Source organism: Otolemur garnettii, unplaced genomic scaffold (assembly GCF_000181295.1).
Source record: "Otolemur garnettii isolate 467f Iridium unplaced genomic scaffold, OtoGar3 scaffold00023, whole genome shotgun sequence".
NCBI classification, from domain to species: Eukaryota; Metazoa; Chordata; class Mammalia; order Primates; family Galagidae; genus Otolemur; species Otolemur garnettii.
The window spans coordinates 15,260,316-15,279,881 of NW_003852418.1; the positions used below are offsets into that span (position 1 = coordinate 15,260,316).

The 19,566-nt window shown below is 39.9% G+C and overlaps 1 protein-coding gene across 2 annotated transcripts in view; it reads left to right on the forward strand.

Moving 5' to 3' along the window:
* Nucleotides 1–19,566, forward strand: part of DOK5 (docking protein 5) — a 141,252-nt gene that overhangs the window by 44,332 nt on the left and 77,354 nt on the right. For both annotated transcript variants that reach the window (XM_012803842.1, XM_003787709.3), the window contains exon 2: nucleotides 17,985–18,092. Coding sequence is in view for 1 of the 2 variants with exons in the window: in XM_003787709.3 (XP_003787757.1) it covers nucleotides 17,985–18,092 (108 nt within the window). In the remaining variant the exon portion in view is untranslated. The remainder of the gene's footprint in view (nucleotides 1–17,984; nucleotides 18,093–19,566) is intronic.

Below are 19,566 nucleotides of genomic sequence, written 5' to 3' on the forward strand. Positions count from 1 at the left end.
AAAAAAAAAAACACTTAGGTTACACATTGCCTCATCGAGTAGGCCTAGCTCTGATCAATGGATCCTTTTAAATCTGTTATGAAGGCTTTATCTAATAGCTTCCTTTTCCTCATCTCAACACTATTGACATTTTGGGCCAGTAAATTATTTATAGTGGGGGCTTTATGTTCATTATGGGATATTTAGCAGAATCTCTGGTCTCTACTTACTAGAAGCTTGTAGTACTTGCCTCCCAGCTGTGATAACCAAAAGTGTGTCCAGACATGGTCAAGTCTCCCCGGGGAGCAGCATCATGCCCAGTTGAGAACTCTCTCTACACACAGGAATACTATCCATCATCTATGGTCCTGTATCTTTCATATAGATGGCTTTTATGAGCTGGATGATGCATAGTGAATGGTCATTCGTAGCATTTCAATAATTTGGTATTTGGACATTTTTTTCTGACCTATTATGATTAAATTAATATTATTGATAATACAAAAATAAAACATGCAATTAGGAGAAAAGTATATAGAAAATACAATAATAATTTTATCACACACTAAGTATTGGGTCCCTTACACACAAACCCACGAGGTATACACTACCCTTATCAACATTTCACAGAGGAAAAAACTGAAGCTCAAAAGTGCTTAAGGTCAGAGTGATAGCATTTGTTTTTCAACCCTGATTTTATCCCAGCTTCTCATTGTTAGAGCTTGAGTTGTACCCTTTCTTAATATTACAGACAATAACTTTTATCTCTGGATCATTATTTACTATTTGATTGATTCCAGAAGATAAATTATTGCTTTTTCTAAACAGAAGTTCAAGCTAAAACGTGAAAACTAACTCTGGATGGATATTGTAATATTACGGAAAACCTGTTTCCCAAGTGCTGATCCCCCGGCAGTGTCTGGGGCCAGCAACCAAACTATGCCACGTACAACCTCTTCTGTAAGCATCATCAGATTTTTGACCATCGATAATGACTTAGTAAAGTATCACTGTATTGTCAGGAGTCAATTCAATTCCCGAAGAATGAATTCACAAAGAAAACTCCAATATGGCTGGACTACCCATTATAAAAAAATGGAAAGTCCTCAAGATTTGCTTTTGATCAAAGGTTGGGCATTTGAGTTCAGGGTACCAGCAGGACCTGGGAGACAGACAGACTTGATTTGATACTTTAAAATAGTGGATGTTTGACCTTGCTCATGCAGCTGTGTCTTTGAGCCTGAGTTGTTTCATCGTTATAGCGTGGACATTAATAGATCCTAGCTCACACAGCTTGGGTGACACTGAAGTGAGAAAGTGCGTGTGAAATACTGAGTTGGGTGGCTGTGATATGTACAGTGAGCAGTGAAGAGCTGTGGGGATGATGATATAAATAGTGTGCAGAGAGTCTTGAGTACCACTCATCCTAAAGCAAAGCAAAACCAGCAGCAATAACAACAAAAACATCTTGCAGGTGCCATTCATCTCCCATCTCTTCACAACCACACTCGATTTTGAAAACATATTTCCTTCCTGGGAATTGCAAGATTGCCACTGTTCCTTCGATGGCCACCCAGGCTTCTTTTTCCTTGAATTCTCGGCTTGGGAGATTTTTACCACATAAGCATTATTCCTTACCCTTCTGCCCTTTTTCTGGCAACATCTGTTCCTTGTGGTTTTTTTTAAAAGAGTGTTTTCTCAACCATGGAATTCATTTCTCTTTCTCTCTTTGGGAGTGACATTCTAATTTTCTGTGCTGAACCTTCTCGTGGAATGTTGTTTACTTGGTGTTGCTCCAGTAACAGGCGGGTGGGAGGGCTGAGCCTTGCTGAAATGTTTCCTTCTGAAATTGAATCATTGATTTGATTTCAAAATAGGCATTTTAAATGCAAACTCCCTAATTTAGGAGGCTTAAAGTTTTTCTTTTCTTTTTTTTTTGTTAGATGTCTTTACAATTTTGTTGAAACCTGTTTCCAGTGATAGGAATATATTTGTTTTAGTCTATATGGAAATTTATTCATCTTTAAATTCTGTGGTTTTAGAACAAAACCCACTGATGTTTGAAAATAGTCACGTGACCAGTGGCCATGAGAGCTTGTTCCCATGGCATAAAAGGTAGCATTTTATAGAATAAACTTCTTAGGGGAGAATATATTACATAACTGTTTAAAAGAATGCCCGATGTCTATCAATATGATTTCAGTGTTTGTACCCTACATTGTATATATTCTGGGCTTTTTATCTCTCTCTCTCTCTCCCTTTCCCATATAAAGATGTTAAATTAAGGCTTGTTTGGAAATATCAGGTCCATTCTCAGGCTCTTTGATATCCAAAGGCATCATTTATGAAATTCTAGCAATCTCATGAGTTCTTTGTATGGCCTTTCGTTATTCATTTGTTTGCTCATTTGTTTATATACTAAGCAAGCCATTCAAAAATAAATAAATCAGTACTTAATTTTCTGCTAGGCCCTGAGGCTTCAAAGTGATTAGGATAAAATGTAATGCTTTTTAACATTTTAAGCAAAAAAGTAAAGAAGGTTTAAAAAAATGCAAACAAACCAGTAAGCAAAATAACTTCAGATGCTGATACGAAGTCAACATGTGAAGGCCTGAGAGAGTCCTTTTAGATGTGCCAGGTGGGGGTTTCTTTGCAGGGGGCATCATGGTAGATTGTGAGCACATTACCAGCCTCAATTATTTCCATAATCTTTGCTGTGGGACTTGATGGCTCCTATCTTCTCTAACTCTGGTTTTAACCATGTGAGATGAACTATTAGGAAACTCAGTGCAACAGAGCCTTCACATGTACAGACTCTCACTTGCAGGAAGACCGAGATGCACCTTTCCAGATTCCTCCCACTAGGATGGGACGCTGTACATAAATCAAACCTAAGATGACTCTGAAAGGTGGAGAGAAGCGATTAGACTGGCTGGTCACGTTTTGACTCTGAGAACCCACTCCTGGAGCTGGAGAGCCAGAAACCCAGAAACACCACCAGGCACAGGGAGAAAAGTCCCCACAAAAGCCTAATCTCCTTGGACAAAGGACTAGAAGGAGGGGCATCCCAGAAGACAGAAAACTTTTAGATAACAACTGTTCTGCGTCGGACAAATGCTAAAGAAAAAACTACGACCCCACCCTCACCCATGAAAGGCCAAAAAAGAGACTGAATCTCTCACCCGTGGGAGACTGAAGTGAGTGGCTCCAATACTCCAGCTAGATAGTATCCATGACAACCAAGGAGGGGGTCCAGATGTCATCTGCAACCATTGCTAACAAGACCTCTCCACTATGGTATCTGAGGAGACCACCCTGGAAGGCTGAACTTGAGCTTCACTCATCAGTTATGAGATGCTTCTCCTTCTCCCCACCGACTGTTATCAGAGGAGACCTAATGGTCAGGAAACCAACCCCAGTGCAGAGTCAGTGGCCATCACTGTGAGCACACTGAATCCTACTACTTCTACTTAGTAATGATAAGAGGAACCCCCGTAGATGGCAGCAGTTCTGAAGGGAGAATTCCAGATTTCTACCAGCAATAATCAGGTGAACACTCCTTAACATTTCCTTTGTCATAGCAATATTAGAAAAATCCAGTTGAAAGAGGTATAATTAAGATCCAGAATCTTGTAATACCCAAAATTACTCATCATACTAAGAATCAAGAAGATTTCAAACAACAGATGCTAACACTGCAGTGACAGAATTATCTCTGACGATGATATGAAAGGAGCCATGATATAAAACTGCCCCAATGAGCAACTATTAATACAAACATGCTAAAAACAGAAGATCTCAAAAAAGAAATACACAGTCTCCCCGTTTTCTTCTTGACATTTTGATATTTAAAAAGATGATTGTGAACTCACTGTACAGATCTATCAAATATTAGGTCTTATTTCTTCTATCAAATCATATATTTGTACCTATTAATAAATTGCTCTTCAAAATAAGTCAGATATAAAGAAGAATCAAGTTGGAAATTTTAGAACAGAAAAGTACAGTAACTGAAATTAGATGGGCTCAACAGCAGGATGGAGAGGACAGAAGGAAAACAGAACAATATAAATGACCCAATTGGAACCACAGAGAGAAAGTAGACTGAAAAAAAATCACAGCATGTTGGGTGGTGCCTGTGGCTCAAAGGAGTAGGGTGCCGGCCCCATAAGCCAGAGGTAGTAGGTTCAAACCCAGCCCTGGCCCAAAACTGCAAACCCCCCCCCCACCCCCCACCCCCACCAAAACACAGTGTGCCAGGAACCTGAGGGGCTATAACAAAAGATCCCATGTTATCAGATCCTGAGAGAGGAGAGAAAGGATGAGGTTGAAAAAGAGCAGTAAGTCCTCACTTCACAGGCCTAATAGGTTCTTGAAAACAGCAATTGTAAGTGAAATGAGGTACAACAGGTCCTTGAATACCACTGTTTCCTTGAATGCTATTTTCTTACATCACTGATAAGGAAGCATAATTGGTTTCATTTTATGTCATTTTGCATGTAGTTTCTAAGAACCTAATTGATGGCATTAAGTGGGGACTTAACTGCACTCAAAGAAATAATTGGCTGAAATTGGCAGAAGGAAGTTTATTCTTCAGGTGCTAAAAGAAAAGAACTGTCAACCGAGAATTTTATACCTAGCAAAAATGTCACTCTAGAATGAAGGGGAAATGAAGACTTTATCAGCAGAGAATCTGTCCTTGGCAGGTCTACCCTAAAAGAATAATTCATGGAAGATTTCTAAACAGAAAAGAAACAATATAGGAAGGAACCTTGTAACATCATAGGGAAGAAAGAATTTAGTAAGAAAAAATGTAGTTAATGTCTGGGTGCCTGTAGCTCAATGGTTATGGTGCCAGCCACATGCTCTGAGGCCAGTGGGTTCAAACCTGGCCCTGGCCTGCTAAACAAAAACAAAACAAAACAAAAATACCTGAGCACTGTGGCAGGCACCTGTAGTCCCACTAGTCGGGAGGCTGAGGCTACAGAATCACTTGAGCCCAAGAGTTTGAGGTTGCTGTGAGCTATGACAGACACCACAGCACTCTACCGAGGGTGAGAAAGTGAGACTCTGTCTCAATTAAAAAAAAAAGTGGGTAAATAAAATAGGTTTTCCTCCCTCTCTTAATATTTGATGGTTGAAGCCAAAATTCTAACACTATCTTCTATAATTGTAAGTGTATGTAGAGGAGATATTTAGGACAATTAGAAACAAGAAAAATAAAATTACAGGTAGTCTGGTAAGATTTATCCCAGAGAAATAACAACTTATATTCACAAAAAAAATCTATATATGAATGTTTATAGAAGCTTTGTTCATAATAATAAGAAACTGGGAATAGTCCAGATGTCCTTCAGTGGGTAAAAAAATCTATGAAAATTTAATACCATTGAATAGTAAAACCAGACGGAATTTGCAGAGAATTATGCTGAGTGAAAAAAGCCAAACCCAAAAGGTTAGGTATAGTATGTTTACATTTGCATAACATTTTTGAAATGCCAAAATTATATAAGAGAACAGATTAATGATTGCCAGAGGTTAAGGAGGATGTGGGGCCAGAAGGAGAAGAGTGTGCTGATAAATTGATAAAGGACAAAAGGGGGATCCCCTTGGTGATGGAAAATGTTCAGTGTCTTGGTATCAAAGTCTATATCTTGGTTGTGTTGTTCTCTGGGAGAGGCACCCAAAGCACAGCCCACGTTCCACATGCATGTACAAGGACTGTTATTTGAGAAATGTTTTGCTTATATGTAGTGTCAGATATCATGGATCTTTTTCTTTTTTGACTCATCAGTGTTTGTGTATTGAATATGTGGCCCAACTCTCCTTCCAGTGTGTGGCAGAGAAGGAAAAATTTCGGACTCTTCTGTGGTTTTGTAAGATGTTTCCTTTAGGGGAAACTGGTAAAGGGTGTAAAGGATTTCTATGTAGTATTTGATATCAGCGCATGTGACTCTACCATTATCTCCAAATAAAAGAATTAATTAAAAAATAACAGCATTTACAATTTTCTGCTTGCTCTCTGGGGCTCCTGCTTGCTCCAGGAGAATAAATCCCAGATAACCTGCTGGAAAATAAGAGACCTTGAGTTGCAGAGCTGAGTCATCCCAGACAATCTCAAGACAAACCATGACTTGATTCCATGGGTGAATAAACCCAACTGTGATTAATGAAGCCGGATCAGATCAGCCAGACTATGCCATCAACCACTATGTTCATAAGAAGTGATGAATGGTGGTTGTTTTAAAGCTACTACGTTCTGGGGTGATTTGTTATGCAACAATAGCTAACTAACTGTTACATAACTTCCACCTAAGACCTGGATGGTGAAAAGGAGTCAGCCATGTGAATTGCAGGCATGAAGATTCTGGAGTGTTTTCTCTTCTCTTACCAGAGAAGAACATAACTTTTTGGTGGCTGGCCTATCATGAGTGAAGCAGGACCCCCCATGGTGGGGCATGAGTTACAACATGTGTTCAGGGATCAGATTATAACAGGGCTGCTCTAAGAAGATGGAACAGTTGGTCATTTTGGTTTGATGATCACTCAAAGACCCCTTTAGAAGTCACTTTGGAAGCCCCAGGGAGACCACTTCTTTAACTCTACCAAAGACTTATTGGGCGCATACTGCGAATGATGGTGTGCGGCAAGAATGGTCTATAAATTGGATAACCACATCCAGGTCTGCGATACTTGTTTGTTTATCTCTACACACTAGAAATTGAACTTCATGAACTTTGCTCTATGATTTCCCTAGTGCTTGGACCAATGCCAAGTGCATGGTACAAGCTCAGTAAATATTTTCAGAATTAGTGAGTAAATGAAGGAAACAAAATATGTGGTGTTCTTGGTTGTACGTAAACCACTGCCTAGTTGGATGACATGAGCTGCTAACTGCTATGGGCACTTATTATATACTAAGTAATAGGCTAAGTACCCTAAATGCACTAATTTATTCAAATCTCACAACAGCCCTGTAGGGAAGACAGCATTATTAATTCATTCTGAAAGTACAATAAAATCTTGTAGATACAGGCTCAGGTATACAATATGTGCATAACTGCCTGTTCAGTATGCCTAATAATACAATGTTTACATCAACTTAGATGTCCAATAGGCTTAACAAACTCAGTGTATCTGTCACCAAATTCACATTCTCCCTGCTAACCTTGGTTTTCTTCTGGACTTTCTCAGTCCAGAAGAATGGAAACTCAATCTTTCTACTTGCTTGAGCTAAAAATCTTGGAATCACCCTTGACCCTTTCCTTGCTCTCACCCTACAGTCAATCAAAGTAAATCCTGTTGATCATACTTTGAAAACATGTCCAGATTCCCCCCTCCAACTTCTTATCCTGGCCTAAGTCACCATCCCCCCCATGGTTTATCAAAACAGCCTCCTAACTGGTTTCCCTGCCTTTGCCCACCCTGTTCTGTGGTATACTTACTGTAAGGTGGATGTATCGCTGAAAGTGTAACCAATGTCACCCAGAGACGAAGCCTCAGAGAAGATGTTCAGGCCAGGTTTATTGAAAGGGGAGGGTGACCCGCCTGGGAAGTATAAAGATAGCAGCATCTGGGTCCAGTTAGAGACCCCTGTTATCAGGGGGCAGGAGCTTGTGGGTGAAATTCCAAAGGTTGCCTGTCAGGTTAGAGTCTTTTGGTGCAAACTTTGGGGTGGGAGTTTAGCTAGAACCTTTGTGTCTCTGTCTTAGGAGAGGAGGAGGGAGAAAGGATTTGAGTAGGGCTGTGTTAGGCTCCCCAACAATCACTTCCACTCAGAAGTCTTGATATTACTTCCCATCTCAGAAAGAACAAATGACATCATCCTTAGAGGAAGACCCAGAAGGCCTCCCCAGTCTGACCTACCCGCCCGCCATGGGCTGTCCTGGCTTCCCTCCCATCTTCTGGCCTCCTTCCCTCAATACGCCAGCCCCAGGCCTGTCTCAGGGCCCATTGTTGCTTTTTCTGCCCTGCACCCTCTTCCCTAACATCTCTACTACGTTTGACTTTCCGTCTCTTGCAGATCTTGGCTTAGATGTCACCTCCTCCGTGAGAATTTTTCTGATCACTGTGTTTAAAATTTCAATGCTCATCACTAGCAGGTCTCGTAACTTAACTTGGTTTATTTCCTTTGTGGTTGGCAGCACCGTGGGACATCATATAAGACATCCACGTGCCTGGGTGGGCAGGTGTATACAGGTGTATCTTCCTGATTCCTTACTCGCCCAGTAAAGACAACAGATCTTCTCCGTTTTGTTTATAACCATATACTTTGCTTCTAGAAAGTGTCTGGGACATGGTAGGCACCTGGTAAATATTTGTTGAATGAGTTACTGAGTGATGTCATCTCTCAAATTTTTGCTTAAATAGACTGCTCACCCCGTGTTTTACATTCTCTGGCATTTCTTTAGAAGGAGTTTTTTATTTTATTTTATTCATTTTTTTTTTATTTTTCTGGTGGGCTGGTTAGAAGTTGAAGGTTGATAAGTGACTGTAACAGCTTATAGCCTCTTTCTGCTGTGTTTCTACTCTGGAGAACGGACAGGCAGAGGAGAGAGAGAGAAAATGAAAAAGACCCATGACTCTTCTGTAGAGCTGGGTCTCACCACCGTGATCAACTCTGTCTTCACAAAGGCCGTGTTTCCTATGTATGGCAAGAAAATATTGATGATACGAGAATTTTTTTCAGAATGAGATATTAAGATTTTTTATACTAAAGATACCTGTTTGCCACAGGGGACACATTTATAAGTGAAGATTATAAAATAAGGAAAGCACCAAAATAAGGTTAAAATGTAAGAAGGGGCAGGTACTTGCAGGTTCTGGAACCCCCTGTTAAGATGCGGTTTTTACCCTACAGGCAGTCAGAGGGATGCGTGGAGTAGAGGAATGCCTGTGGTCAGATTAGGGTTTCAAAGATCACCCTGGATGCTGTACAAAAAATGAATTGCAAAGTGTCAAGAATGAAACAGGGTGCCCCCTGAGACTCAGACAGGGGTGGCTTGGGTGGGGGAACATCTCCTACAGAGGAACAAAGATTTCCCAGCTTTCGCTGGAGGGTATAAAATATACAGGACTTGATTGTGTCGGAAGATAATTTAAAAAAAAAAAAAAGGTAAAATCGTGACTCTCAGATGAAGAAGGAACATCTGCTCATGATCCTACTTAACTCATTAATGAAATGAGGGACAAAGGAGAAAATTACAAATGTTTTAAGAGCAATCCAAAGAACCCTCAAATCTGTATAGACTATCTGGAAAATATCCAGCCCCGTGCTATGAAAATGATATCAACAATGACTGGGTACTTCCCAGACAGACCCCTCATGCCAAGAATAGTGAATTGAGTGTTTAAAAACAGGCAAACCTCACTTCTTCAACAGTTGGGGAGTGGGGGAAGGGGGTCCTATTGAACAGGACATCATTTACATCTTTATAGATGAGAATTTAATCAGCTACCCACAATTTTCAGAGTAGGAGAATTGATCCTGTAGACTCCAAAGCAGATGAGCTCAGAAATGTGCTTGTGAGCCAATGCACAGTTCTCTATCAATGCACAGATTTTTTTGCCCGAGAATTGTATGTGTGTGTGTTGGAGGGGGGTGTCAAATACATGTATAGCTCATAATCATGCATGAGCAAGAGAAGCTTGATTTACTCCATATATAATGGAGGAGAAACAGATTAAAAAGCTGGGAAAACCTCCTTTGTATGCTTAAAAAAATTACTAATGGCATTTTCTACGGTATAAATATTATTTTACGGCATCATTTTTAATGATGACAATTTCTAGTTTGCAGATATGCCCTAATTAATTGAACCAGTCCTCTGAAACACTGGGAGTTTTCCCAGTTCTTACTCCAAAGAACCCTATTCCCACATGTGTGCGTGTTTCCTTAATTATTTCCTCCGGGGGAAGTTCCTAGAAGTAGTATTTCTGGGTCAAAATGTAAGCGTAATTCTGCCTCTGGAAGGGTTGTGCTAATTTACTCCATCATCAGTAAAGGGTTGACATAGCTAATTTATTCCCTGTGGATGCTTTTTAAGTATTTTTAAATCCTCTTTATACATATTTTATTTTATGATTAATTATCGCATTTTTTGCCGGTATTTTTCTTTACAGTGAATTTAAAATGTAGCTTGCTACCCACTGTGCAACTTTCTCCAAATCACCATTTCTTTCCTTCTATATACAAATGATAGACATGCAATTATGCTGTTTACTCATTAAAAACATTTTTTTCCCCGTTCAAAAAAATACACGATTCTGACCCACTTATTATTTTGGTAAGAGAGTTGGTAGCAGCCTGTAATTTAGAATTCAAGGATGCCAAAGAGCTCTCTCTTTTGTACTTTTTATGTACCAAGAGTCATTCATAGGACTAGAAAGTTCTAACTGTCTTGGTTTCAGAGATAAACCAGGCCAAAGTTCTTAAATTGTAGAAGGAAAAATTTGCAGGCAGTGGCCAATAGGATGGAAAGGGACTTATCTGCCAGGCACACTCCTTTCTGTTGGTTCTCTTTGGTTACCAAATCTCTTTCCATGACTTCCAGATTGTAGCAACCAACACTATCTTTTATGGCTGTTGGCCAGACTGTAAGTGACAGAGGAGCCTGAGATTCTGGGAGGCTGGCACCAGCCAAGTAGAAAAATCAGTACTCACAGAGAAGTGAGTGGTCAGCCCCTGGTAGCAGACCATCCAGGTGGCATGGAATCTTTTAGCCTGGACATGGGTTTGCTGAAGGTCATGAAAAACGAGAAGTTGCATACAGTAACTTTTTTTTTTTTTTTTTTTTGAGTCAAGGTCTCACTTTATTGCATGGGCTAGAGTGCAATGGTGTCATCATAGATCAAGCAATCCTTCTGACTCAGTTTCCTGAATAGCTGGGACCACAGATGTGTACCACCACATCCAGTTAATTTTTCTATTTTTAGTAGAGATGAAGTCTTGCTCTTGTTCAGGCTAGTCTTGACCTCCTCTCAGAGTGCTAGGATTACAGACTTGTGCCCAGCCATGCGTGCGATAACTTTTAATGTAGTTAGAGATACTTAGCTTGGGTTTCTGCACTTCTGTCAAGGATACTATAATAAACTGTCATTAAGGAGGAATTGCACGGAGTTCTTTTCCAGGCAAACACTTCTTGCAGACTCCTAGGATAACTTAGCGCCCTGCATTAGTATCTTAAAGCTTCAGTTTCAGAAACACTCTGTTAAAAACTCTCAGTGTAGGTGAACACTGGTGCCAATGCACTTAAAATCGCGTATGCAAATGTCACACTGAAATAGATTAGCTATGAAGTAGTAGGCCAGATGAAACAGCATATGGTTACAACTAAATGTCTCCTTTTGGATTATGATAAGCATGAAAATAAACTCCATACAGATGGATCGACCATCGGCATGAGTTTGTGCATCGCTAGGACTCCAACTTTTTTGGAAAAATCCTGGAGTGCTGGTTATGAGCTGGTTCTCCAGAGTCAAGCAAATCAAAGTTGGAATCCTGGCTGGTCTCTCCTAGCTTCGTGACCTTGAGTGAGACGCTTTCTTCTAGAATTTTTATCATTCATGTCTTAGATTTAAATTTTTTATCCAACATGAGTGAATTTTTTTAGGTCCAATGTAGGGCCAATGTCAGTCTTTTCCATGGGGCCAGCCAGTTCTCCCAGAACCATTTATTCAATAGGGGTTGTTTTCCCTAGTGGATCCTTCTGTTCGGTTTATTGAAGATCAGATGCAGATGTGAGGCTGGTTTATCTCTAGGTTCCCAGTAGTGTTCCACATCTTTTTTTCATTATACCACAATGATTCCCCAATAGCAGTCAGGGAGACCAGAAATTTGGTGCAGGGGTTAAAAAAGCCTATCATGTCACCATTTTAATATAATTTTATTGAAGTAGAGTCTTGGCTTGTGGGAACAGGGGAAGCACACAGGACTCTTATCTGGTGAGTATTCCCCTGCTTCTCCCAGAAGGGTCTTGTCAATAGATAAGTTTGTGTCCATCGAAAGTGACCTGAGCTTAAAGAGTTGAAAACACCACCCAGCCCACAGGTGGACAAAATGTGCTCATAGGCCAAAGTTGGCCCTCTGCTTGGTTTTGTAAATAAAGTTTTATTAGAAGATAGCTAAGTCAATGAGACAAGCTATATATTAACCAGTGTGACATAAACACTCCTAATTCTATATGAAATCAGCACATCGTATCCCATAAATGCATTAATGTATATACATGATCTGTGTTTATGATTTAATAAAAGAAAGAAGATAGCCACACTTGTTCATTTACATATATTGTGTTTCTGCCTTCAAGCTATATCAGCAGAGTTGAGTAGTTGCAACAGACCTTAGGGTCCTCAAAAACTGAAATATTTACTATGTGGCCTTTTATGGAAAAAGTTTGCCTCTTCTTGCCATGGGCCATAAAGACCTACAGCAGTGGTTTTCAACCTGTGGGTCTCCATGAAAATACATGGCGGCATTAGGAAGATTGAGAACCACTGGCCTAAAAGGTTCTTCTTATTCATATTTTCCTCATCTCACAGTTTACATGGAAGTAGTATACTATTTCCTTTTAATAGGAATTTTGTGACCTAAATCTGCTTTCATTTACTTTCATAACTATCTTTCCATCCTCCAGAAGTATAATTGTGACTCTTTTCAGGATATTGTGGAGAACTACTGATATGATTAGGAACGCTGAGCAAATTCTTAATTGTTTCAGCTGTGTCTTGGCCTGGACATCTTGACAAACCACCCAGGATATTCTTTGCTATCAAGTTTTAAAGAAAGAAATGACAATGGAAAAGAGAACAAATTCGGATTTGAGTTTTCCTTACTTCCTCCTGACCAACCTGTGTTAATTTATCCCTCAGCCTCTTTCCAGCAGTGTCGCTTCTGAGTTTCCATAATAAGATTCTTGCTGTCATTAGATTACAATATTATTGGTTATAATATGGCACTTTTGCCCCTATTAATAAATCAAAAGAAAAATGAAATGTGAAAGTCCCCCAAACTTAATACAGAGGGGTCAAAACTGGAAATTCCCAAAAATAGCCGGGCGTTGTGGCGGGCGCCTGTGGTCCCAGCTACTTGGGAGGCGGAGGCAGGAGACTCGCTTGAGCCCAGGAGTTGGAGGTTGCTGTGAGCTGAGATGCCAGGGCACTCACCCAGGGGGATAGCTTGAGGCTCTGTCTTAAAAAAAAAAAAGAAGAAGATTACATCTGAAAACTGAGGGCATAATTAGGAAATCTGAAACCTCTTCTGTGGTGAAAATCTTTTTTTCTCCTCCTGGGCAGGTTTTTTGCATACCTTTAAACACGTTCATTTTCAGAACACATTCTCAGGGTATGTGCAAAAGCAAGAGGTCGCCAGTAATAGCATGACAATCAGAAACCTATTTTCCACATCCTTTATTTGAACAAGCAGACTGACGGCTTATTCCCACTGTAATTACAATCCTCTGGTGCTGGTGAAATTTGAAGGGACCCAATTGTCTCATCTGTTATTCAGACCTAAGCAAGACGTGAATAAGACTCTCTTCTCCAATCACAGTCCTGAGAATGTTAATTTCCACGGCTGAATCTCCACCCTGAAAAGGATTTTGTGCTTGAACTTTTACCAATGGCTCTTGTAACTTGCCTTCTTAAAGCTATTCAGTCTGGTGTTTAATTAGACTGTGATCTCCTGTCCCCCCACCAAAAAAAAAAAAAAAAAAGGCTAGAGAAAAATGGGGATGAGAGTTATAAGATTAGGCTGCAATTTTAAAATCTTGGTTAAATATCTCAACATCTTTCTATCTTAAAAAATCAATTGAACATCTATTTTGAGGTCATTTTGGACTCATATTCAATTGTGAGAAATATTACTAGTGTCGCTGGTAGTTGTCCAAAACTCTAATACATATCAGAACCAAGATTTGGGCATCAAGGTGATCAAGGTGGAGAAGTTCCCTCACCATGAGGGTTTCTCCTGTTAACCTTGTATAAACGTGCCCTTCACCCCCACCCCACCTCCCTAACCTCACAGATCCCTAACCTCACAGACACACATCTGTTTTCCATTTCTGTAATTTTGTCATGTGCTAAGATAATGCAGTCAGGCAGCGTTAGGTTCTGCTTTTTATATTCATTCAGCATAATGATCTAGAGATTTATTCAAGTGGTTGCTGATATCAATAGTTTATATCTTTTTATCACTAAGTAGTATCTCACGGTGCGGCTGGACCATGGTTTGTTAACTCCTTCTCCTGCTGGAGCACATATAGTATGCTCGGTAGTTTCCAAGGTTTTCCTATTGTGAATAAAGCTTTGAACATTCACATACAGAGTTGGTGTATTTGTGTGTGTGTGTGTCCATATATGCTGGCATTTCTCTAGGATGAATTCCTAAAAATGAATGAATTCTGTGGAATGAATTCCAACATAAAACTGCTAGTTGTATGTTGCTTGTTTAGTTTTTTTTTTTTTTTTGAGATAGAGTTTCATTATGTCGCCCTCAGTAGAGTGCCATGCTATCACAGCTCACAGCAACCTCAAACTCTTGGGCTTAAGTGATTCTCCTGCCTCATCCTTCCAAGTAGCTGGGACTACAGGTGCCTGCCACAACGCCTGGCTATTTTTTTTGTTGCAGTTGTTTAGCGGGTCTGGGCTGGGTTCGAACCCGCCACCCTTGGCGTATGTGGCTGGTGTTATAACCACTGTGCTATGGGTGCCGAGCCAGTTTTTTTAAGAAACCATCACTGTTTTTCACAGTGACTATATCATTTTTCCTTCCCACCAGTAATATATGAGTGATCCACTTTTCTCACATCCTTGTCAGCAGTTGGTGGTGGTTTTATTATTATTATCATTATTATTATTGTTCCAGCCAATCTGATAGATGTGTAGTGATAGCTTACTGTGGTTTTAATCGACACTTAACCCTTCTTAGTAATGATGTCGAACATCTCCCCTTGTGCTTCCTGACCATCTGTGCACCCTCTCTGGTGAAATGTCTGTTCATGTCTTTTGTAAGTTGTATAATGTTTTTTTAACTGCTGAGATTTCAGAGTTGCTCATCTGTCTCTGAGACTAGCTCTTCATCAGATGCGTGATTTGCAGAGATTTTCTCCCAGTCTCTCACTTGTCTTTTCATCCTCTTCACAGCATTGTTCATGTAGCAAAAGCTGTTGATTTGATGAGGTCCAGTTTGTCAGAATTTCCTTCCATCGGTACTTGTGGTCTCAGGTCCATATAAAAATTCTGGGTATTTTCTTCTTTCCTCTAACAGTTTTCTAGTTTTTATCTCTTTTCAGGTACTTTTCCTTTTTTATAAAATGGGTGCTTTAATGTTTAAGTCAAGGTTTTTTCTTGTTTTTTTTTTTTTTTATTTTTTTTTTGCCTATGCATGTGAATATCTAATGGCTTCAGCACCATTTGCTGAAAAGGCTACTTTTCCCCCTCTGAATTGGCCAGTCCACCTTTGTCTCCATGTTTTTATATTCTTTGGCGGATTAATAACTGGGCAAGATAAAAACCAACAGAATTGATTTTAATTCTACTAGTACCTCTGGGTATTTAAGAAATCATAGAATTCTCTCTTACTTAATTTACAGTTTTAACTTCTATTACATGAAGCAAAAATGAACAGTCAGACCCCAGAACTTATTCTCATGACCCAGAGAAAACATCGTCAATATTTTCATATGTTTTCTGCTTTTTTAAGATGCATTTTGAGTACAGTGGAGATCTTGACGTAAATAATTATATTCTTTTTCCCCACATAACATTATGAACACTTTCTCATGGCATTAGAAATTCCTTCTGTAACGTGTTTCAAATGAACTACTTATATTATCCTATAAATGGATAACATGTATCATAGATGTAGTATAATTTACTATATAAAAATCATGTATACTATTTACATTATTATATTATTATATAATGATTACTTGTATTATCTTATATATTTATTTATAATGTGTATTATAAACATGTAGTATATATATCATACCATGTGGTACATATTTGCTGTATTAATTGTACCATATTTACTAAATTTAATAATGACCGATATTGGTATAGATCTATAGATCAGTATCATATATTACATTACATATTATAGAGTGTTATAATTTACTTTGTTATTCCTTATTGTTGAAGACCGAGCAGTCATCATTATCATAAATCATATTGCCAACATTTTATTATACGTTCTGTGGGATCAGATACATATCTCACTGTGTTCAGAGCTAAACTTCAGAATGGAGTGGGTTTCATTTCTTTTTCCTTTTTTTGTAGAGACAGAGTCTCACTTTACTGCCTTCGGTAGAGTGCTGCGGCATCACAGCTCACAGCAACCTCCAACTCCTGGGCTTAGGCGATTCTCTTGCCTCAGCCTCTTGAGTAGCTGGGACTACAGGTGCCGACCACAATGCCCGGCTATTTTTTTGTTGCAGTTTGGCCAGGGCACCCGCCACTCTCCGTATACGGTGCCAGTGCCCTACCCACTGAGCCACAGGCCCTCCCCAGGTTCCATTTTCTTTTTAGCATTCTGAACAAAGCAATTAATTTATGCTCAGGTTGATGGGACAGAGGAATAAAATGGAGCTCTTTATACACTGTTGACAAGGAGCAGCCACCCCGAATCCCTCAGCCCTTTGCCAGGTACTGACCAAATTATAAGAGGTATTTTAAATCAACAAGGGTTTGAACGACCAAATGCTTTATGCAAACATTGTTTTATTTTTTCTTATTAGCTCAGAGATTTAGTTATACGTTGAATCTATGAAACCGCATGTATGTGGTGTTTAGAAGGTGATTTAAGGATCAGAGACAATCAGGGCTGAGCAGCACCCACTCATCTGCCCTTGAATATGAATCCTTTTTCAATGTTGGCTGCGTTTTGTGCTTTTTCCTAAGAATAAATTTCTATTCTTTTTTGTTGTCGAAAAGTTACTTGTTGTCAAATGCCCTTTAAGGAGCACCAGTAGAGGACGATGCCAGTTAGATCTTTGCCTTCAGGGAATATTATCATTCTTTTCTACCTTCACTAATTTTTAGGTTTAAAAAAAATCTCATTTTGCAGAATGTTGTTGTTCATACACTCATTAGCTCTTTGCATTTTCTCTCTTTGGCATTATTAATATTTCTAATGTACTGATATCGTTTATGTTGGTCATCCCATCGGGGGAGTTGGGCTGCTAGAATCAGGTCTCCATTCAAGCGAGGACCATTAAGAGTTGGAAGGATGTTAGTGGTCATGGGTTCCTGGGGATACAGATGGTTTCCAAGAAGACCAGAGGAAAGGCTAGATCTCAAAGTTATGAATTGAAAGATGACAGAACTACAATGTCAACCTTCAACCCGGAGCTGAAACAATCTAGCTCTTGTAGTAGGTTTCCTTGTCTGGCAGTTGTGGATATGATTTGACATGACCACAACCTGGCAAGCATTGTCCTCTCAATTCAGATTCACACCCCTGGTAATAATCTTTGAGCCTCTGGATTGAACCTTCTAAGCAAGAATCTGGCTGGTGTTGATCAGCTAATTGTTAGCTGGGTGGACTAGTGACTGGCCCAGCTCCTCAGCACCAGCTATGAGGAATATTTCATAACACACGGTAGCCATCTCACTGTAGAACGGGCAGTGATGTCTTTAGCATAGACCAAGTCTATTTTCTGATTTAATTGCACTTGACATTGTAGCATGTCCCATGAATTGCCTGTGTTATTTGTGCTGATTGGGGGACTTTGGTCCCTGGGCCTTGTTTTGAAATGTGCCTAGTGATTGTTATCAAAACAGGAAGAAACTGAACTTCCAATATTTATTTTCTTTTGATTCCAGTAATTATCTGAATGACAAAATACACCCATGGTGGAAACAGCTTGATGTTTAAAATTTTCTTTTCCCAGAGCAGTGTTACGTTTCTGGATTATATTTTACAGGTGAAAAACCTCAGAAAGAAAACACTGAATGCCAATGTCTGTCTGTGGAGATGCTGAGGTGCTTTTTGCCTTTCCTTCCAGATTTATCAGCGATGCTGGTTAGTGTTCAAGAAAGCTTCCAGCAAAGGCCCAAAGAGACTGGAGAAATTTTCTGACGAACGCGCTGCGTATTTTAGGTGTTATCATAAGGTAAGATTCAATAACTGCAGTTTTCTGGAACTCTATGCACATCCAAGGAGGTAACTTGAAGGCCCAGAGTCTGAAAACTTGTCTAGACTTTTAAACAAAGGTACGAGTGAAACTTTTTCAAAGGAGGAAACATAAGATCACATCTACCAGTTCATTGTGTGCAGTAACGGATGGACGTGTGGTTTCCTCCTCTTGGTGGTGGTGGTGGTCGGATCCAGTCTCTGATATAAAACTTACCGTGTTTAATCCTCTGCTGGGCATATAACTGAAGGCCCTTGAGGGTAAGGACCGGATCCTCTTGTGTCCAGCTCAGTGCCTGATTCAGAACAGATGTTCCTTCATTGCCTGGGGGCTGAGGGGAGAGGAGGAAGGGGAAGGAGGAGGGGGAAGGAGGAGAAAGCAGGTGATTGGTGGGAAAAGAGGAAGCTCCACCCATCGGTTGATTTCTTTAAGTTCCATGACTAAATTTAATTCACCCTTGCAGTTTCCTCATTGCCAGTGAGAGAGGCTGCCTCACTAAACATAGTAATTATGTATTAAAATAGATTAAGGTAAATGCAAGATTTACTTACCACTTGGATTCACAGATTACCAAAGTCTTTCCCTCCAGAGGGCAAGAGAGTTTTTCACCGTCCTTGTTAACGCACAGCCTAGGTATTTTTTCTTTTCATGAAAATGTGTAAAAGCACAGGGTTAACACTCCTCCCCCCCAGGCTGCAGTTATTTTCATATTGAGAAACTGCTACTCTTGTGTGTGTGTGAAGGAGCTATGCTTATTTTTATGATAGAACATTTTAATTTTGGTTTTCCATCTCGAAGATTCTTTAATTCTTCGTTGGTGAGCATTCCTTGGGGCTGGGGGGATTTGGCCATTTAAAACTGTACATGAAGCCAGTAGATCCATTGGCTACGTGGGGGTAGCGAGCAGTATTTCCTTTTGTGCAAATGTTTCCAAAGTGGTGACTTTACAACATCGTATAAAGAGCCCATGTTCACACCTTGGTTTATGTAGCGAAGGAGACAGTAGGGGAAACCGTATTCCTTCTCAAATTAGAGAAATAAGAAGCATGCTGTGCTTTAGAGGCACATCTGTGCCTACAGATGGGAAAAAAGAAGGCAAGACAAACCTTCAAGACACACAGAGAAGGGACGTGTGCGGGCGGCATCCTCCATGCCTGTCACCAGGCTGTCGCTCCTGAGAGCTACACCTCTCCCATCCTTCCTTCTTTCCCAAGGAGGACCCAGCTATAGCTCTTTCTGAGTCCATATTATCTTGAGCACTTATCTTCCGTATACCAGAGATTTCCACTTTCAAATAAGGTTTCTTTTGTTCTCAGGGGAAAGTCGTTGAATGGCAAATCTATTACTTAGGAGCAGTGATCCATGAAGCCAGTGATAGCATAACTTGGACCCCTGCAGACGACCTTGAACCAAGCTCTGCATGTCTATGACACTCTGAACTACATCCCGTCAT